This window comes from Cyclopterus lumpus, chromosome 22 (genome assembly GCF_009769545.1).
Source record: "Cyclopterus lumpus isolate fCycLum1 chromosome 22, fCycLum1.pri, whole genome shotgun sequence".
In the NCBI taxonomy this organism is placed as follows: domain Eukaryota; kingdom Metazoa; phylum Chordata; class Actinopteri; order Perciformes; family Cyclopteridae; genus Cyclopterus; species Cyclopterus lumpus.
Genome location: NC_046987.1, coordinates 2028461 through 2051093, shown reverse-complemented (window position 1 = coordinate 2051093; position 22633 = coordinate 2028461). Strand labels below are relative to the sequence as shown.

Genomic DNA, 22633 nt, shown 5'->3' with positions numbered 1-22633 from the left:
CCTCAGTCAACTGTTGGCTCCACTCTTCTCCCAGTCTTGTTTACTGGTGCTGGTTTCTCCAGCCCTCCTTTCTCAGAGTCTCCATCTGTCAGTGCCTCTGGTTTTCCTTCCCATCCTCTCTCTTCCTGCGTTTCTTCCGCTTTGGGTTGTGGCCAAAGTCTGAGGCTCAGCTGGATGTTAGATCAAGCTCGTCTGGGCTCCGGCCCTGAGGCTTTCTTCTGGCCAGATCCTCTAAAGCAGGCCAGCAGATAGATGACTGGTGGGCCATCACTGTCTCCTAAAAACTACCTTACCATTCCACAAAATGGCATTGTGAAATATGTTTCAAGGGAAATGAGTTATGTAGTGGATTATGCTTGATCTTGACATAACTCAAATTAGTTTTCATATGAGTCTGAGGAATTTCCCAACAGGAGAATATCCAGGTCCTGGTCACACGGGACTTTATGGTCCATGTAAACATAAGGTTGCCTGAACAAAACTAAGTAGTAGTTTGTTTCTCAAAAAAATAACCAAGTACTTTTGTTGATTAAACCTAACCAAGCTCTTGTGTTGCATGTTTTATTTGTTTCACTTTAGTAGTCACTTTTAGCCAGGGTTAGGGTTAGTGCAGTTTAATTATTCGTAGGTTTGAGGAGACATGTTTTCTCTTCCTGTCTTGCTTTCCTCTCCACGGGAGAAGGAGGAGGAGGAAGAGGATGACGATGACGATGACGATGGAGGGTCATTCACAGTCTAGTACATTCTCTTCCTGTACTGCTTCTGATGTTACTTTCACAAGATCATATCTTGTGTGTGTGGTCCTCCAACTAATTGTCTGCAAGTTCTTAAAAAGTCAACTCAATGCTTAAATGATCTATAATGTAAGCATTGCATCTATTGGAAGTAAAGCACCTCAATTTAGTTTAATACTAGTCATGAAATGAGTTTAAAAAGGTGTGTTCGTATTTCCAGCATCAATTACAATGCAAAACGAAAGTAATTTGTTTTGTCATTTTTGTGTGAAGCACTCGAAACTTGGACAACACTACTAGCCCTGTTTCCATAAATGTCTTTCTATGCACATTTTGAAGTTTCGCATTTGAAGAGCTGTATAGTACTTTTAGTTTTTTGCTTATTTGAAGTGTTTTTTTGCCTTTGTTTAAACGAGTTGACGCACTTCATGAAAAATGGAAACGTAATGTAAGAGCAGCAGTGAACGTGAAAGTGGGTCGGGTGTATTATATGTGTGGTGATCAGCCAATCACATCACTGCTCTCATTGCTCTGAAATAGCTGTGCTAAACCCAGTGAGCAACTAATCAACAAATTATGTGTTGCTGATTTAAACGCATCCACTGAGTGATTCATTCAAATAGTTTATTGATATTTGAAGCATTATTCTTGCAGTTGATAAAATCAACAAAGTGGCAGTGACATCGTGCCAGAAACAGATATGTTCTGAGAGGTCTTGGACAAAGTCTAAGACCACATTTCAACCAAAATACCAACACCTCATTCACGTTGGTTCCTCCCCTCACTGATGTGCCGCAACATATCACACAGACGAAAAGAGACTTTTAACATCTTGATCCCAGGGTAGCTAGTCCATCTTTAAAATGGTCACACGGAAATGTTGTGTTGTGAATACAAATGAAAGGATGGAATGCTTTGATAAAGGAATACATAAAAAGTCTAATTGATCTGATGAATCTCTAAATGTTGACTTATCATGATAAAGACAATTATTGTTTAAACCTATTCTCACTTCCAACGTGTCAAATATCATGGAACGCACCGAGGCACCTCTCAGCATCGGCATGAGACGCTTTTTTGGAAGTTTTGTCACTTTCCGGTTGCGCTTTTATTTTAAAGGAACAGCACCGGAAGTTGTTAGTAAGAAGCTATAGAAGTTGCTATAACGACAATAAATAGTGATTAAAAACAAATAAGAAGGTTACAAATGTGTTAGTTTTAGCCCCAGGCCAATATGGGCACAAGGTTAGTACCTGTTCAAGCTACCTTTTGAGAAAATATTGTTTTAGATTGCTACGGTTGTTGTTTCGTGTCAGATTTTAAGCTAACCAACTGCTATTTCTGTTTTTCATAGTTCTTAAGGTGAGTTCAATAAACACGTATGGACCATCAGTTAAAGACACCAGACTATAATTCAGCCGGGGATGCGTTATACTAGACGCTCAGAGCACCTGTAGTATAAAGCAAGAAAGTCCACAGAAGGTGGATGGGAGGGTTGAGGTTAGATGGGACAACCAAACATAGGACGTTGACCCAGCAGACCGCTGTTAGGGTTCCGTGTAAGAAACAATCTTAGGGTGTTTTCTCAAAGAAAACTCTTAGAGGACTAAAAATTGGACCAACAAAAAAGGGAATCAGTTCTAATTCACATAGAACGAGAACTGATCCGTTTCTGGTCCACTTCTGCTCTGATGGGGCCTCAGTCCCAGCATAGTTCACACTATAGTTCCTATCTTCATGGTGCCTTCAACGTTATCATTTTCTATGGAAGAGAACCTGAGCAGAGCTGAGGGAGACCAGAACTAAGTCCCTTTAAAATGATCTGACAATGTGAACACAAAAAAAAGAGATTCCATTTTTCTGTTGGTGCACTTTGAGATGACTGGGTTTACTTTGTTTAAGGACTTTTTGTGAAAAACAACTAAAGCAATAAATATACACAACCCACAATCATTTATTAATTAAATTAAAATGACTTCATTTTGTTCTGTGAGTAAACCAAAAAAACAAAGTTAACCTATGTTAAAGAGATTGTATGTATGTATGTAACAAGGAGAAACTGACACGTCCAACTCTGACGCTAAAGGGAAACTTTGAGCGTCAGAGTTTGAAGCTTAATAAATTAACCATCATTCTCAGGTCGCTAGGAAGTCGGTCAAATAATTCAATTCAACTCAAGACCCCTCTCACTTTTGTTTATTTTCAAAACCGCTGTAATTCATGTTTTTGTATTATCAATGGATCAAATGGCTGCCTGTAATGTAAAGGAGAGAGAGCTATCAGCAAACACTGCAGTTATCCACCCCGCTTTCTTTTTCCTTTCAACTCATCGGCTCTTTGTTCTTTATGTTCACTCTCACTGCTCTCCTCAGCCTTGATGCGACAGAGGAAACGGTTTTAAAAAGCCACTGTACACATATAGAGACTATAGCTGCTGGACACAGTGCAGCATTGAGCAACTAAACAGACCCTCTCCCTCAGACATTGGTAGAGACCAACATCTGAGCTGAAAGGAAAGTCATAGTTTGACTAATATTCATCAGGTCGACACAAACATGGCCAGATGTGCTCTTAATCTTCCATAGATTTTTTCATGTGACTGTATGAATATGTGTGCTGGAATCTCCCTTTCAGGAGTGAAGACTACAAAGACATGCAAAAGACCCAGAGGCCGTGGGGAGGCAGACAGAAGGAGGTTACGCAGCCCAGTATGGAATGACATCCTTTATAATCAATTCCACGCTTCGCACCATGCGCCTCATAACTATGTTCAGTACCAATGCAGGAAGAGGTGTGCCTTCACCTAGCGAAGCCAGAAGAGTGCAGTGGGGTCACGGTCGGGCAAATAGATCATATTCATATTCATTGAATGTGTTGTAACTCTGTAACGCTGTTCATTTTGTACACATGACATCTGTTGCTTCTGTCCATCCGGGGAGAGGGATCCTCCTCTGTTGCTCTCCTGAAGGGTTCTTCACATCCAGGTAAAGTTTGACATTTTATCTTGCCTTCAACTCTCTTTTATAGCTGTTCTACGGTGTATGATTGTGTTTATGTTAGTTACTGCTGATGTGCAGGTGGGACCTTAGCTCCTCCCATCAGTGTGTGAATGGGTGTGAACGGGTGAATGATGTCAGAGCTTTGAGTGTGGGGAAGACTAGAAAAGATCTATACAAGTACAGGTCTATTTACCATTTACTTTGCAAATTCAAATAGATAATACAACATATAATCAATGAATGAAAGACTTTAGTGGTCCGCAGGGGTAAATTCACAAGCTACTTAACAGCATAAAGAGGAGTTAAAATGACCTCCACTTGTACCAGCTGCATCATTACAGGGATGAATACATGAATTCATTGAATAGTTGTAATCCAATTATATATTATTTTGAAATGAGTCATAATAATCCTTTATTAGTCCCGCAGTGGGGAAATGTATAAACATCATATTCCATTTGACATAGTAAGTAGTTTTACTTTACATATATTTTGATTATCATATGTTTGTGCTTTAAGTAACATTTTGAATACAAGACTTGTAGAGTATTTCTACACTGTGTTATTGCTAATTTGACTTAAAGCCTCGGCACTTTCATTTGGTGTTGATTCTTGGTGATCCCTCTGGACAAAAGCAGTTTCCGAGGTCAAGATTCCCTTCAGAAAAGCTCTCCTTTTACTGCAGCATGGTGTGGCAGTCTGCCCCACGTGGTTCTGGTTCTCCCGTCATGGCTGCTCCTCCAAACTGCTCTTATATGGCAGTTAGAGCCAATGACGTCATTGCAGAAGTGTAGCGCCCAACCTCCGGTTCCCCATCAGATAAACACTGTTAGCTCCATCAGTCAGTTTTCTGTTGCTCGTACTGTTAGCATTATTAGCTAGGAGCTACTGGCCATGTTGAGAGCCGTTGAACTTTTGTAACGTTCCCAAATTCGTACTACGCAGCTTTACATCCTCCACACTCTCAAATGATTCTATAATAAGTTCCACATGTTTTTTGTTTGTTTTATATTTTCCTTGTTCAGTGCAATCGCAAACAGCCGCAAGCTGTTCTCAGCCAGCGTTCCTAGCTATACCTATGAAAAAAAAGAATGCACTGTAATTCATAAGTATCCCACAAAGCATGTAATGGGGGAGGTGGAAGAAGAAGACAGCGTTGATGTATTCATCACGTAACTTGCGTTCTTCAGTTTAACCAAAAATACAGTAGGCCTATGATCTTTTCCGAAACCTAAGTAGTTTTGTTCCCTAAACCTAACTAAATAGTTTTGTTCCCTAAACCTAACTAAGTGGTTTTGTTCCCTAAACCTAACTAAATAGTTTTGTTCCCTAAACCTAACTATGTTGTTTTCTTCCCTAAACCTAACTAAATAGTTTTGTTCCCTAAACCTAACTATGTTGTTTTCTTCCCTAAACCTAACTAAATTGTTTGGTTCCCTAAACCTAACTAAATTGTTTGGTTCCCTAAACTTAACTATGTTTTTTTGTTCCCTAAACCTAACTAAATTGTTTGGTTCCCTAAATCTAACTATGTTTTTTTGTTCCCTAAACCTAACTACATTGTTTGGTTCCCTAAACCTAACTAAATAGTTTTGTTCCCTAAACCTAACTAAGTTGTTTTGTTCCCTCAACCTAACTAAGTTGGTTGGTTTCCTAAACCTAACTAAGTTGTTTTGTTCCCTCAACCTAACTAAGTTAGTTGGTTTCCTAAACCTAACTAAGTTGTTTCCTACGAAGACTAAAGTTTAGTTTGAAAAGTATGTTACAAGGGGAAATTGACACCTCTTTGTCAGACCTGTCGGAAAATGCAAGAAAAATGAGGAGTAACCTTTCATTAAATATCATACAAATCATTGGCTTCGTTGACTGCTGCAACAAACGCAATCCCATCATGATACGGTTTGCTTAGCTACACTCTACGCTGGTAGATGAATACAAAACTATTTCAAAGGAGGGTCATTATTGAAAAAGGTTTGCGAAACACTGGTTTACTGAATCACTGAGCTGACAGTTGCAACACAGACTGTACATTTTATAATAATTACATGTATAAGATAAGGTTGAAATGGCATTCCTACTACACACACAGTGGACAAAATACTCTCCACATTATTATAAATACTGGTCCACATTACATTCACACCACGATTGAACCTCACCAGAGTTCACTAGGAAGTGGCCTTTGTCCACACCAATATACCAGTATACTGTGTCAATGTGGGGTTAAAATCAAAAGGCATTTGGGTCTCACTGGCCTTGTTGATGAGAGAATCAAAGGAACACACACACACACACACACACACACACCTCACTTTGTCCACTCGTCCGGTTTAGTGTGCTTTGATGCATTATGCTTTACACATTATGCTAAACTGGTCATTACCAGTGTTATGTGGCATAAAAGTCAACTAATAAAAGAGTTAATATATAAATATATAAAAGAATATAAAGTCATTGAGTGTAAAAGGATGCTTTGACTGGGCGTGGCCTTCAGAGAGTGGCTAAGACCTCGGCAGAGAAGCCCCTTTGATGCCTGCTGAGGAGGAAAAATGATGAAAACAATATCATCCTGGGAGTCGCTGGAGACAGAGTCGTGAAAAGGAATAGCAGCTCAAATGTAAGGAGTGATGCAATTTGATTTCAAATAAAGAAAAGATTCACAGAGGCGAGGCGAGGTGAGGGATAATCGTGCCTTTATGGACTTCATGTTCAACTGATGGAAAGGAGGGAAATAAAACCTCCAGACATAAAGAAGGAGTAACATGTGCTTTTAAAGAAAGAAGGTTTCATGGATTATCAGGTCCACTATAAAACATTTAAAAAAATGTCTATATACTGTGAGGAACTTTTAACTGTCACACCCTGTTGCAGTAAAATTAGGTTTTCTAATGGACTATGATGCTTAGAAACAGTAATTGTTACACTGCAATATTGCTACTGCAATATCAGTAGAGTAACTGATTAGGGAGACAAAAAAAAGTACATTTGTTTAAATACAGATATTATGAATGTTTGCTGATTTTTGCAGAGGATATTGCTCAAAATATTTTGGCTTCATTCTCAAATTATTACTACTTTTCTCTCAAAATATGATGGCTTTCCTTGGAAGTTGCACTACCATATTCAGAAATGTTTTGCATGGCTGATGTTTCGTTAAAGTTTATGGTTTAGTATTTGAATAAGAAAACGTTATCCTCCCAATGTCAATCTGTTTTTCTTATACATTTTTGTAAAATATTGAGATTTTATTGTATAAATATTTTTGGTTTCTTGTAAATCTTTAACTTTGTACTGAAAATCTTTCAGGTTTATTGCTGAACATGAATTCAATCAATGCCAACAAATGTATATGATTTTGTGAATTATATATATTTCACGAAGTATCTCATTCAAGCGGACATTGAAGGACTTTGGAGTTGCTTAATGGAATTTTTACTCTATTTATTCTTGATACATTTTTCTTTTGTAGTCATGTTTACCGTTGATCAGTAGGCTCGTGTATCATATTTTCTAATGTAATCAATTTAAATCCAGCCTGCGATACCAGGAAATGTGGAACATGATTCCCTGTCTCCTCCCTCTAAAATAACCCAAACAGATGGAAGATTCTGGTCTTTTTCTTCCTGCTGGATAATCCACCTCTGACTGAGCCCAGTCCTCATTAAAGAAACCCGACCCTGATTGAAACGCCTGTCACCCACCAAGTCCTCACAGAAACCTGGTTGTTGTTGTCTCCGCTGCTCTCTGTCTGTCTGTCTGCGATCTGCTTTTCTATGAACGGTAGAGGATGCAGAGGAATGGCAGCGTGCTTAAAGGTTGAGGTACAGCGGAGGAGTGTGGGCTCCAACCGATGTCTGCGGCATTGCATTACAGGCAAATTATGGATCGGCTGTTAAAAAGAAACATATATAATCGGGGTCAACGCAGTGCTCGCCCGGGGCTTTAACCAATCAGCAGTCAAAACAGTCGGCGGAAATAGCCTGAAGCGTCTTTGTGCCCCCATGGTCAGAGTGGTGTGTTCTACGAACGCCACACTAAGAATAAGATGTCATAATTAGATACTCAGAGAAAATAATAGAGGAGTGAGATGGTATAGTCTAAAGACTAGGAAATATAAAGAGGTGGATGAGTCAAACAAACACAGGACAATCAACCAGGCGACCGAAGCATTTTCTGTTCTTAAATTACATTGCATTTTAATAAGTTTGAATACTTAATTGAAGCCCAAGCATGATGTTTTTGGTGTTTCCTAAACCTAATCCGGTTTTATGAGTAAACCATGCGCTAGTGCTTTAGAAAATGTAACAAAGGGGCCTGATGTCAGTGGAGTAATAATAATAATAATAATAATAATGCATCGTACCACTTTAAACCCCCCCATATTCCCATGATAAGTACTTCCCCTTCAGGTAAACACTGATAGCTCTTTCAGTAGTTTGTACTGTTAGCCACATTAGCACAGTAGCTATTTCATAGACCAGGGGTATTCAATTAAAATTTGGCAAGATCTATTTAGAGAGAACTTCCTCATGCAAAGTTCCAGAACATCTAACTTGATGATTTAGTCCCATATATATTGAAGTAGCCTCACAGTTGTATTAACATCTGTATGTAGTCAACTACTGATTAAAATATAAAAAAAATATAGTGAATAACATCTTAACACTATGTATTGTCAAATTTGAAATGTAACTGTATACTGTTCTCCCATTTCAAGTAAAAGAAGGATTAATAAATAAATAACGTAAATAACAGAAAGCTTTCTAAAAATGTGACTCTGAAATGGCGTGCATATTTAAATTAATTTAATTCAGGTGTAAAATGGCCAATCAAAAAAGCGACAATATTATATTATTCCCATCTTCTAAAAAGAGAAAATGTGTGTGCAGGGACGTTATCTGTGGTTATTAAACCAGTTATTTCAGCTCTATTCTCCTCTCCGTTAACATCATTGTTGGGCAGTGAATTAATGTGTTAGAATTTTGATCATATTGGAGTCTTAGTCGTTACATTTGCTCCAAAGATTTGTGCAATGAGACGTACTGGTTTTCAACTGCCAGAGAAAAGAATGAACATACAAGAGTGTCCATTAAAATAGAAGTGACCCGTCAAAATTAAATCATTATTAATTATCTATCGGTTTTAAGTCCAGGTCCTGGTACAACAGCGTCTGCAGCCTATTATTGACCCCTGCTATAGACTGTACAGAAGAAGTGAACGTAGTCATTGTGATGTCCCCCATCGGTTTGTGAACTACCCTCTCGAAGCCTTGAGTTTGACAATTTGGCCGTCGCCATCTTGGTTTTTTGCAACCAGTGAATGAATGGAAGTGAACATATTTGGAGTGTGGAAGAATGACGTTGAGACGCTGTACATGGCTCTGTTAGCACCTGTCATCACCTTGTAGCCCCGCCCTAAAGCATCCCCTGCTGTATGGTCTGTTTGACTCTAAATTACTAAATGAACATCATGCTGTATTGAAGAAGACTTGGAACTAGAGATTGAGACCATAAACTCATGTTTACAATGTTTACTGAGGGAATAAATCAAGAGAGAAGTAGAGTCATTTTATATAGACTTCTATACAACCAGAGGAGTCGCCCCCTGGTGGACATTAGAGAGAATGCAAGTGGTAAGACTGCTTCAATTCAATTCAGTTTATTTTGTATAGCCCAATATCACAAATTACAAATTTGCCTCAGAGGGCTTTACAATCTGTACACATACGACATCCCTGACCTTTGACCTCACATTGGATCAGGAAAAACTCCCCAAAAATAACCTTTCACAGGGAAAAAAGGGAAGAACCCTTCAGGAGAGCAACAGAGGAGGATCCCTCTCCCCGGATGGACAGACGTAATAGATGTCATGTGTACAGAATGAACAGCATTTACAAAGTTACATAAACACATTACATGAATATGACAATGTATGAATGGAACTCCAATCCATGAAACAGAAGGAGGTAGAGAGGAGGGGGGGGGGGCGCATCAGCAGGGCCAACCGGCTCACCAGGCATCAGACACCGCCAGGTCCAATGGACCCTATGTGTAAAACTACACTCTACGCTGGTAGATGAATAAAAAACTATTCACTGTACAGAACCGTCTTCTGGTGAAAACATTCAAATAGCTACCATGTTGCTATTCTTACATGGCAAGGTGTGGGCAACTGTGGCTCAGTGGTAGAGCGGGGTTGTCCTTCAATCACAGGATGGGCGGTTCGATCTGCTTTGCTAGTCCATGTCAATGTGTCCATGGGCAAGACACTTAACCCCAAATTGTATGAAGGCACTCCCTAAAAAACCAAGATTGTACTTGTAAGCCGAGTATTTAAATACTTTCCTTCTTTTTTTAAACTAACTGTTCCCTATGCCTACAACAAGTAGTTTTGCCCATTAATTTTCTGTTTTGTAAACAGTTCCCAGTAATCCGGTCACATATCCGGGTAATCCATTACTCCACAACCCCTGTCTGCACTGAATCCTCCGAGCAGCTGTCCAGGTCGCTGCGATCACACGCACTCACACTCACACACACACACACACACACACACACACGCACACACACACACACACACACACACGCACGCACGCATGCCAGATTACAGTGACACAGCACAAACAAGCAGAGCTACAGCAACATCGTCATGCTATAGCCACAGACAGATTTAGCTGAGTTTTAATTTAATAGATTGGAGTGAAAAGAGGCAGCAGCAGATGTGGTGTTTGGCAGAGAGTGTTCGAGGGTACGAATAAACCAAAGATTGCTGAGAGCATGGTTGAAGGTTAGTAGTTATTTTAATAGCGGCGTGTCAAAGCTGTACACTGATGCTTTATGCTAAGGGTTCAGTTAGGTCTTTCTGTGCGTGTCTGAGGATGTTTTCCAATCCGTCTGGGTGTTTGTCTGAAGGTGGAACAGTCGGTCTCATCTGGGCCTCTAAATCAAACAACCCCGTGTAGGAGCCGTTCAGGCGTCTCAGAGTGTGTTTCATCATCCTGCTGGATGTTTCAGTCGGAATGTGCTGTAAATAATCCGCCTACAAGCAGAAGCCCTTCATTAAGGAGAATGCACTGCGAGTATAGGACCGTCTGTCTGCCACAGGAAATGCACCACGCACACCATTACTGTTGGGAGAAGTTGGCGACTTGACTCAGAGTACAAATGAGAGCAAACTAAAGATTCCAACAAACTGGTGAAGCAAATCATAACTTAGTCTTTTTTTATATATTTATAAATCAAATTTACATATATAGAAAAAAGATAATTCAAAAGAATTATATTAACCCAACATGCTTCCTCATGTGGAACACTTTTTTATTGAGTTTTTTTTCTATACCGCTGCTGAAACAAAATGTAAAACAGAAAAAGAAAAAGTGCCAGCAGACAATTTGTTTAGCCGTCTGTCGTTTTCTGTTGCGCTCTGCAAGCAGCAGGATTCAATTCAATTCAGTTTATTTTATACAGCCCAATATCACAAATTACAAATTTCCCTCAGAGGGCTTTACAATCTGTACACATACGACATCCCTGTCCCAGGACCTCACATCGAATCAGGAAAAACACCAAAAAAAATAACCCTTTCACGGGAAAAAGTAAAGAAACCTTCAGGAGAGCAACAGAGGAGGATCCCTCTCCCCAGATGGACAGAAGAATAGATGTCATGTGTACAGAATGAATGGGCATCAGCAGGGCCAAGGCAGGAGGCCGGCTCACCAGGCATCAGACACCTCCAGGTCCAATGGACCCTATGAGACGTGAAGTCACAATGACTCCGGGGAGGAAGCAGAGTTAATAAGGTGCAATGGAGAGATGTAAATGTATCCATAAGGAGAGAGAGAAGAGGAGATAGGTGCTCAGTGTATGCTAAAACATCCCCCAGCAGCCTATAAGCCTATAGCAGCATATCAAGGGGCTTGACCAGGGCAAACCTGATTCAGCCCTAACTATAAGCACTATTAAAGAGGAAAGTCTTAAGTCTATTCTTGAATGAGGTGACTGTGTCTGCCTCCCGGACTGAAAGTGGAAGCTGGTTCCATAAAAGAGGAGCTTGATAACTGAGGATGGAGTCGGCTCAGAACTTCTACGAATACAAAACCACGACCAGGCCGCTGTCTGGTCTTGCAGTTGTCCATGTTTGCATCTCACAAACATTCACCCTTTTGCAATGTGTTTTCACTTCATGAAAGTTAATTGTAACATGTTGGTAAAAATAAAAAATGTGAATTCAAATGTCTCATTCAGCATTCATAGTTTTTAAATATAGAACACATGCGAAACATCTGCATTGATCTTATTTCCTACTCCCTACGGCCTACACACCGTACTCCACCATGTACATGTACACAGTGTAACTACAGTACTACTTATATTTAATCCGATATACTCCATTTCATAACTGGTCACAGAAAGTGAATGTGGTCGTTTTTTTTTTTTGCGTGCAAATCAATCACACGAAATTATGGAGACGTGTATATAAAATATATAAAAATATATCAGTTGCAATTATGCCCTCTAAAATAAGATTTATGTCCTCTTCACATCAAAAACGTATTTCCCAGCTAGCGAAAGAGAAATACAAAATATTTGTCTTTATGGGTATGGAATAAAACAGTGTTGATATCAAACCACATCAACAACAGGTGGAAAGAAACTATATCAAAAACATAATTTGGGATAGATTTAGACTCACCTAAAAAGTATTTGCCAGCTTATTAACAGACATAAAACTTGACAGAAAGCATGGTGTGTTACTGAAAAGGTTTGCTTTGTAACAGTTGCTTTTGTGGTAATTTGATTTATTGCACATCTAAAATATAGAACACCATTGAATATTAAAAGCCATACGGTGGTTCTTAAGAGTTTAACCTCAGCTCCATAAACTGCCTCACAGAAGAGCCTGTGTCTAAATCCAGTTTTAGTCTGTTTAATATTTCAGTTGGTATACTTACATGGTTCATAGTGTGAAACAATCGTGTATTTAATCAAATTATATCAAACTACAAAGCAAGCAAACCTTTGGCAAGATATTTTAGCATAGATATTCTGTTTGGCTTCTGGGACTTCATGGTCTGGGGCGTTATGGGGGCCTCGGGCGCCTTTAAGAGGTTAATCTGGCCCTGCTGTAATTATCCTACTGCATGTACCTTCCATAGTTCGGTTTAAGCACAAGGCTGCCCCTATGAAAAGAGACAATACATCTTTTAAATGAATAACCCTTTTTTTAATTGCTCCAAAAAGTCTGGAGAAATAAGACACACCTACAAACACCTCCGGGAGAAGGGAGAGAGAGAGAGAGAGAGAGTGAGAGAGAGAGAGAGAGAGAGAGAGAGAGAGAGAGAGAGAGAGAGAGAGAGAGAGAGAGAGAGAGAGAGAGAGAGAGAGAGAGAGACGTTTTACAGACGTAGAGAGAGTCTCGGGGCTCCAGCAGGGACCAGGCAAGCACTCTCTTGAACAGTTTACCCAGATTATGGACTTCACATTCCGGGTTGCTATCGTCGGAGTGTCGGGAGTCAGGCTTGGAGCCTCTATATTTCCTCTCCTGGCTGCTTCATGTCCTCTTCTCCTCCTCTGAGGGCAGCGGAGGAACTTCACCGGCGTCACCGGAGCAGCGCGGCCGGCCGGGAGACTCAGGCTGTCGGTGTTTGAGGGAGGCGGGGGGGTTGGGGTGGGGGGTGGGGGGGGGGGGGGGGGGGGGTAGCGATGCGGAGCAGACCGCCGGTGACCTGAACTTCATTTCCTTCCTTCGGTCGGGACGTTGCCCGCTCAGCATAATGATCCAGTTCAACCCAGTAAGACCAGTCCGAAGCCACAGCGGGCGCTGGGAGCGGACGCAGCGGGCATAATGTGGACTTTGTGCCCGGTCTGAGCGCAGCAGTCTGCGGAGAGACGAGCCGCAGCAAGACTGTTTGTGTTCCTTAAGGTAAGACGACGGCATTAATGCAGAATGGCATGGTCATTATTTCTTTTATCAACCTCTTTTCTTTTTGTTATTCCCATGTTTAAAATCCAGGGAATTTCCCCTTAGAACTTATTCCTAAATAATGAATATAAAATATAAAACCAGAAATAAACTAAAACTAGCAATTTAGGATTTACTCTACTGTAATATTGTATATGCTACACTTTTTTCCCCATAATACCGTCACACACTATTTTTCATGAGAACAACCTATAGACACTACATCACTTGACATGGACTGAGAGAAGCAAATGAAGAAGCCCACAGTGTGCTCTCCAAACTGGGGCAGTGCTGCTCAACAACACACGCGGTCTTATTTAATACAGTTTTTGCATGACCACATTCATAAATATCTCATAGATAAGATTGATGCCAGAGACCCTTCTGGTAAAATAAGGCGGTGAGGGCGGGTCACCATAATTGGACTCGGTTTGATGCCTTGTTTGGCCCCCCAAGGAACATTACATAACTGTTGAACTGCCTTGGTTCACAAATCAATGCAATCTGTCAATTTGCTGCTGCTGCTGCTGCCAGGTGCCATTGTATTAATCATCACTACCACCCAGCTAACAACCACTAATAATACATTACATTCACTGGAACTGCATCGGATAGTGGACTTAAATGTGCAGCAGTTGAGGGACTTTTATTGATGTGTTTTTTTTTTCCTTCTTTTTTTCCCCTTCAGTCCACCTAAATAATGAGGTTTTTGTTTTGAGAGCCAACTAATACTGATGCTGGCGGAAATCTCTCCACTTTATTTAAATCGCATGACCTTGTGCTGCTAAGGAGCACTTTTCCCCGCTGCGAGAAGCCCACATCGATCTCAGTTTTGTCCCTTTGCAAGACATTTGTCTCGTCTTATCTCTGCTGACAGACTGCGTTCATCACCATCCGGCACTCCTCCTCTCCTCCAGCACGGCTAAACTTAATGAATACAGGGAAAAGAGGAATGCAAAGTCTAATTTTGCCGTCATTAAGACCACATATTATTTGGCTTTGTAACGAGTCTTGTGGTAATATTGTTTCTGACACCCCCTCTTTAACCCTGAAGATGAGCTGTGGGGCAGGGCACTATCCTTCTGGGTCGACTGCGTAACAGATTCATGGTGCTCATCAGCGAGCCAGTTGCCTCTTTCTCTAGCTCACCTCATTGTTCACATAATGCTTTTGGCTGCCTTGTTTTCATCCTCTGAATTTGGCCGTTATTTGTGTGCCCTTTGTTCAGGTTCATGGTTTTCGACTGGGGAAGGAGACAAATACGTTATTGACGGAATAGTATTAGTTTCCATGTTAGATTAGGGCTCACATAATCTGCACATAAATGTGTTTTTCCCACAATTTCCCCACACTTTTGCCCTCAGTATCTTCAAATATCTTTTTTTCCACTGGCTGTGTGTCTGAGGAATATGCCAGCAATCTGTCAGTCATGTGTATGCACACTGTTCCGCTCCCACAATGTACAACGCTTTGCATTTGGGGAATAGAAAGGGAAAGTAAATGATTTAGTCTTCAGTGTGCATGCATTTTGAGGATACAAAAAAAGACTGATTTTCCCCATTATTCCTATTTTGCAACAGGTTTCTGGAACCAAATGTCAAATCAAGAGAGAAGCTTTGTGGAACCACCAGTGAAAGGAAAGGAAGCGAGGAAGACGACATCCAATGATAACCCTCCGGTGTGTTGTACATGGCTCTGTCAGCACCGAGTGCTGTGAAAAGAGCTCGACCCGGTGGTAAAAGAGAAGAGAGGGTGAACATGTGATGGGCTTAAATAATGTTTCCCAGCTCAATTATGGACAGTGGCTGGTGAAGGACTCACATTGCTTAATGAGGACATTACTCTGGTGTTGGGAAGCTTAGGACAACTAATTACCAAGGGATTACTCAAGACCCTCTCCAGCACCAGGCCGGACATGGCTGTGTTATTAAGCAAACAGCTAAAATCCAATGACTGTTCTGTTGGATTTGAATCCTAATTTGTCGCATTTCTTCTCTGATTTGGTGTCTGTATTTTTCCTGATCCGTTTGAAATGGAGATACAGTGGCGTTTATGGAATAAGGACTGGGCCTCCTTTATAAGGCCGTGGATACCTATATTGTTGGGCCTTCACCTCCAGTTCTCCCGGGCCTCCAACTGTCCAGAGGAGTGCCGCTGTGACCGCACCTTTGTTTACTGCAACGAGCGGAGCCTGACCTCAGTGCCTCTGGGAATCGGTGAGGGTTACAAGACCCTTTATCTACACAACAACCAAATCAATAACGCTGGTTTTCCCCTGGAGCTCCACCATGTGGCCTCTGTGGAAACTGTGTTTCTCTATGGCAACCAGCTGGATGAGTTCCCTATCAACTTGCCCAAAAATGTGAGGGTTCTCCATCTGCAGGAGAACAACATTCAGACCATCTCCAGAGCCGCTCTGGCTCAGCTTCTTTGGCTGGAGGAGCTGCACTTAGATGATAACTCCATTTCTACTGTAGGGGTGGAGGAAGGGGCTTTCCGGGAGGCACTAAGCCTTAAGATGCTCTTCCTCACCAAAAACCACATGAGCAGCGTACCTATTGGTCTTCCAGATGATCTGAAAGAGTTGCGATTGGACGAGAACCGGATCGCTGTGATTGCGGAGGAAGCATTTAGGAATGTCACCCGCCTGCAGCGGCTCCTATTGGATGGGAACCTGTTGACAGATGAAGGGATTGCACCAGGGACCTTTCAGGATCTGGTCACCCTCAGGGAGCTGTCCCTGGCCCGTAACTCACTAACATACCCTCCACCGTTCCTCCCAGGGGAGGTGCTTGTCAAATTAAACTTTCAGGAAAATCAGATAAACAGGATCCCTGCCAGTGCATTCGCAGGGTTGCACAAGCTGGAGAGGCTGGATATTTCTAACAACCAGCTGCAGTCGTTGACAGAGGGGGTCTTTGATGGCCTCCGTGCTCTCAGACAGCTCACTGTTCGGAACAACCTTTGGCTGTGCGATTGCAGCATCAAATGGGTGGTGTCATGGCTCAAATCTCTGCCGGCCTCGCTCAATGTGCGTGGCTTCATGTGTCATAAACCTGAAAAGTTCCGGGGCATGGTGATCAGGGAGCTGAGTGCTGAGCTGGTCCAGTGCCCACAGAGCACAGCGACTGCACCCCTGTCCTCTTCACCAGCTGACACTGCTCTGATCCCACCCCTGCCCTCAGACTCCCCCCTGGTCACTCAATATGTTTCCCCCTCCTCCAGGCAACCCTTCCCCACGTCAACCATCCACTACCCTGTCTATTCAACCAGAGAGGGAGGGTTGAGGACTAAGCAACCTTTGGACCCCAGGAGGGAGACTTTGCAAGTCATGTTTGCCATACTGAATGGCTCAGCTATCCACGTCAGCTGGGTGGCTGCCTTTCCAGTCACTGCCTACAAGGTGACCTGGGCCAGGATGGGCCCCAGTCTGACAGGGGACACAGTCAGGGAGAGGATAGTGGGTGGGGATCACCGGGGGATCCGCCTGGCTAACCTTGAGCCAAAGTCCACCTATCGGATCTGTGTGATTCCCTTGGATGCGTTCAATAATTACCGGCCCAAAGATGATACCGTGTGCACCGAGGCCATGACCACGGCGGCCTCTTTTAGCCCCGGCAACAACAACAACAACAACAAAAGGCCGTCGGGCCCTGAACAGGCCACGCAACAGGAACTCAGCTCGCCTTTCTTGCTGGCTGGACTGATTGGCGGGGCTGTGATCCTGGTCCTGGTGGCACTCCTCAGCGTCTTCTGCTGGCACATGCACAAGAAGAGTCGCTCCAAGTCCTCCACCAAGTGGAAATACAACCGGGGTCGGAGAAAAGATGACTATTGTGAGGCAGGGACCAAGAAAGACACTTCTATCCTGGAAATGACTGAGACCAGCTTCCAGATAGTCTCACTTAACAACGAACAGCTCCTCAAGGGAGATTTCCGCATTCAGCCTATTTACACCCCTAATGGGGGCATCGGCTTCCGAGACTGCCCCCTGGAGAACAACAGCACAGTTTACTGCAAGAATAATGTTCAGGAAGCAGACCTTTGTGGCACATGATGGTTTGGGAGAGCATCAGGAGCCTTTTTACTGGCAACTACCCACACTCTACTGAACACTGTACAATGTTAATATTATTTGAAACCCCTGTGTCTTCAAGAAATGTAATTTATACACCTAACTGAACGGTATCTTTTATATGACAACGTTGGATTTATAAGTTATTGGTTTCTGGAGTTGTGCTGTTTGGGTTCTGTGCAAACAGACATGTACAATCAGGATTCATTTATTAAGTAAGTATTAAGACTGGGTTTTGTTCTGATTTTCATTTAATCGTAAAGGATTTTGAAGTCAATGTATACTGTGACCAAGACAGATACAGAATCCACACTATAGCTTCAATACATCATACCAGTACTGAAACCAGCTGATCCTCCTCTGCATGAGAGGGAGAAAAGAGACGGCCACAAATCAGCCACACACACCACTAGAGGGCGTAGTTTTCTCAAAACCATACAGCCCACCTCACTTTTCCTGTGATGATCAAGTCATCACAGTTATTTGGCTTATTTGTTTAATTGCCACTGCAGTCGATAGAGATGCAAATTATTGGATTCCTGCTCCAGGAAGAGGACATATTTTTATGCAAATAGTATTTTTCTCTGCTTCAAAAGGAAATGTAAAGGTCACACTCATTAAACATTCACAAAAAGTGGCAGGCCGCAGCGATTTCTCCCGCTTTTCAAGATTAATACATTATCACAGTTAAGGGGTCACGTTATTAGTGCTGGCTGTGTTTGATGGTGGGTGTCACAGTGAGCCGCGACAAAAAAGCACATCTGCCATCTACTGTTTGTTTACCTTTCTTCAGCAAAAATAATGTTATGGTAAAACAGTATATATATATATATATATATATATATATATATATGTATATATATATATATGTGTGTATATATATATATATATATATATATATATATATATATATATATATATGTATATGTATATGTGTGTGCCTTGAATTTATCAGCTTACAATGTCTTTTGGATCCATGTTTTTGCACAAAAAGTGTACTGTATATACATTCAATTGAATTGTTGTTGAGGAAATCTCTTGCTCTTGATTATTTATTTACTTCGTTACACATTTAATTAAAAACATATCTCCAAAAGTGAACTCATCCCTCGTGATCTGTCCCAGAATAATCACTGACTCAAACTGTTACAAGTACACTTACGTGGGAGAGCTCAGCGGGAGGAGCAGAGGTCTGCTCGGAGAGGGAAGGGTCCTCTGAGCATGACTAGTGCTAGCTCAGAAGTCACAAAGAGGTTGCACTTAACTTCTACTCAACAACAAAACATACAGGAGCACCTCGCTGATGAAGCAGGAGCGCCTGTGGGCATGCACGAGAGAACCAAAGATGTCAAACAATAGGCTGAAATTAGTATTTAATGAGCAGGACAGGGTTGAAAGTTTCTTCGAACCATCACATTTGTGCTCTCTAAAGCTATCAAATAAGCCTTTTACACGACAGCAACCTAATGACCTGAGACCTGGAGGTCCCCATAGGCCAAACCTGTAACCCTGTAGGCTCTGCCTTGGTTATGTTTTGGACACACGCTTCCTTTCCTAAATGCAAGTTCTGCATTATTTATTCAGTTTGTTGTGTTGCAAAGCAGCTGTGGCTTTGATTCCCACCGAGAGGACCTGGAACGGGGATCCAGCATCAACTATTGAGTCGTGAGAAGAGGGAAGAGTGGAGTAGCATGGAAACTAAAGCAGAACCTGTGACGATGGCCTGTACCATCTATTAGCAATAGAATAGGAGTAGAACAGACATGTATACTTTACGGCACGAGGGACGAGTGTTATTATATTATACATTATCTATTTTGTCACTCATGCCAACTATTCTATTAAAATCTTATGCGCACCCAATTATAAACTTGTTCCCACAAGACAATAACTTTAGCGCACATGTATAAAATGAAAAGGTATAAACTATGTTTTAAGAGGTCTCCGTTTTGAAGTATCTTGAAGTTATTTTTTGGGACAAAATTATCTTTATTCATGGTCCACTTATCAGCACATTGTGGTCTTAGCTACAATAACTGCTCCAGGGGGGAATGTGTTTACCTCTCGTCAGACTCAGAGGCAAGAGCTTGTAACCATTTATTCGGTTTATTTGTCGAGCTTTAGGAGGCTCAAGCTGTTTTCCCAGACATCCTTCTCAAATCTCTTCTAAAAGTGGATAGTGCAAATATAGCGTGACCAATAATTATGAGTAACACTTCAAATAAGAGCTTTGGATTCTCAAAGTGGTGTTTATTTGTCCAGGTGTTTAGGGCTGGTATATTTATACCACAGCCAATACAAAGGAGTTGAATAGAGTTACATGTAATAGTGCTCCATTACTCCAATGCAACACCTCTTTCCAGAAACGAGGTCCCTGTACCTCTGGATAATTGACACATGGTCTCTTTGGTGGAGAATAGTTCATCTTAAAACTAGTGTGACTATTGAGGTGTGTGCATTTTTAATGGAAACACAGACAGAAGTTATAAGGACCAGATCTCAGTACAATAGGACCAGATCTCAGTAGAATAGGACCAGATCTCAGTACAATAGGACCAGATCTCAGTACAATAGGACCAGATCTCAGTAGAAGAGGACCAGATCTCAGTACAATAGGACCAGATCTCAGTAGAAGAGGACCAGATCTCAGTACAATAGGACCAGATATCAGTAGAAGAGGACCAGATCTCAGTACAATAGGACCAGATCTCAGTAGAAGAGGACCAGATCTCAGTAGAATATGAGACCAGATCTCAGTAGAATAGGACCAGATCTCAGTAGAATATGAGACCAGATCTCAGTAGAATATGAGAGCAGATCTCACTAGAATAGGACCAGATCTTAGTAGAATAGGACCAGATCTCAGTATTATCAAACCAGATCTCAGTAGAATAGGACCAGATCCGGTAGAATCAGAGCAAACATGGGTTAAATAACATTCAGTCTGGGTAGAACCAGACAAGTAAAGGGTGGAATAGATCCATATATGTGAAGACTAATACCTGCTTTAGGTAGAATTGGTCCAGATGATCAGTTCTGGGTAGAATCAGACCAGATATGGGTGAATAGGACCAGATCTAGGTCAAAGAGGACCAGAACAGTGAAGTGCTTATAGTAAAGTATCATCACTGATTACCTGTATGTTAAATACAGCACGGTCGAGTCTAACATGCGCCACAATGTAGGCTTGTACAGAGCCTGAACTGTGGCTAAAAGGTTTCGGTAGCATCATATTTAGGCATTTTTTCAAAACTTTCCCATCATACAATTCCTTACATAGTGTATTAAAAGCACACACAATCCAGTGAGTTTTTTTTCTCGCAATTTGTGTGAGGTTGCCAGAAATTTTCACGTCAAATGCCCAGATTAATTTGTATAAAGTTTGGTTTGATTTGCATCGTTGTGGATTGTATGTGAAGATCATGAGCTGTGAAGTAACTTCAGAAGGCGCGAAAGTCCTTGATTCCTCATTTTCTGATGTAAAAACGATAACCCTCGTTCTTCTCATACTCGCTAATTAGAGTTGAAAATGTATCTTTAAAAGTACAGGAACAGTATGAAAGATGCATCAGTTGTGAGACAGGATACTGTACTTCCTTGGTTGAAGTGCCTCGGGGACATCCAGATCTAATTACTCGGACTTCTTTATTCTGTATGAAGTGTGTTGAACAGTATCTAATCTTTCTAAAGCCACAGATCCATATTTTTTGTCAGCGAAGCAGACATTAGATATTTCTAATATGTCTTCGTAGATATGCAGAGAGGCAGGGACAAAAGAAAGCAGAGATGGCTGCTCCATTCTGCAGCTTCTCTGCCAGACCATATTTTTGTAGATTGCCAGTGAGGATAGATCTATCCTACCTATCAGTAATGATAACTTTGATGAAAAAAAGTCTGGCAGGTCAAAAAACAGGTCAAGAGTACATCATCAGACATTGTGCAGATAATCCCAGGTTGGTCAGGTTCGGCAAAACAGACCTTCCACTTCCACTTTGATATTTAGTAACTTTAGTTCATCTGGATGAACTGTTATTTTTCATTTTCTGACATGTCAGCAATGAGCACAACGGACCTCAAGTCGTCCTTAAGAAGAGCTTTCTTCTTGAGACCCACTTATTAAGTTCTACTGACGTTCGCCAACATTTTCTTGTTTGGGATTAGTATTTAGCTAAGAACATAATCTACACACACACACACACACACACACACACACTGAGCCACATTTTATGCAATAATATTTTATTTTATTAATTATTCGTATTATTTTTCAATGCATTATGTTTTGTTAAACAAAAGAAATAATCACTGAACGAGTAATTGCATCCTGTTAGCGTCGTTCAAAAAAAAATGCATCCCATAGATCAACTGAAGGTCATGTGAGCCATCAGCAGTCAGTAAGGCTAATAAACCAGATGTGTTTGTCTCTGCAGGACAAAGAGTGTGTCTCAATAGTGGTTTAAAAAGCCCGTGGTAACTTCTCCACTTCTCATCAACATGTTCATTTATGTTCCCATTCTATGAAAAACTATATACACTCAAGGTACCCATACTTTCAAACTTGCATTGTGTGGTTGCAATAACTAGCATCAGTTGCAACTCAAACTTGATGTGGATTGTTTACATATTTGATGATCACAGATTTCAATAATTTGCTTAAAAAGAGCGTCTCCTCATTGCCATTGTTTGGTTTGCTCATAAAGGAAAATGGATGTGTCAACTAGTATTTTTGGAGTTTGCAGATTTGAAATCCTCCCCATGGCTCGTTACGTGACCACACAAGATCAAGTGCTGAGAGCAAGTGACTTTGAAGGGATAATCGAAAACGAAAATGTGAAACTATTTGGGGAAACAAAATGGAGATAAGG

General features: G+C 41.3%; 1 protein-coding gene and 1 long non-coding RNA gene across 2 annotated transcripts in view; both read left to right on the top strand.

The window, feature by feature from the left end:
• The window catches only part of LOC117751297, an 830737-nt gene that overhangs the window by 629036 nt on the left and 179068 nt on the right, over nucleotides 1–22633 (top strand). The window lies entirely within an intron of this gene.
• Nucleotides 15726–17750, top strand: si:dkey-87k14.1 (leucine-rich repeat transmembrane protein FLRT2). Its single transcript, XM_034563055.1, has one exon. The coding sequence runs from the start codon at nucleotides 15726–15728 to the stop codon at nucleotides 17748–17750; it is 2025 nt and encodes a 674-aa protein (XP_034418946.1).

Coding starts and splice junctions, on each gene's coding strand:
- si:dkey-87k14.1 (XM_034563055.1), top strand. CDS start 15,726: ATGGAGATACAGTGGCGTTTATGGAATAAGGACTGGGCCTCCTTTATA.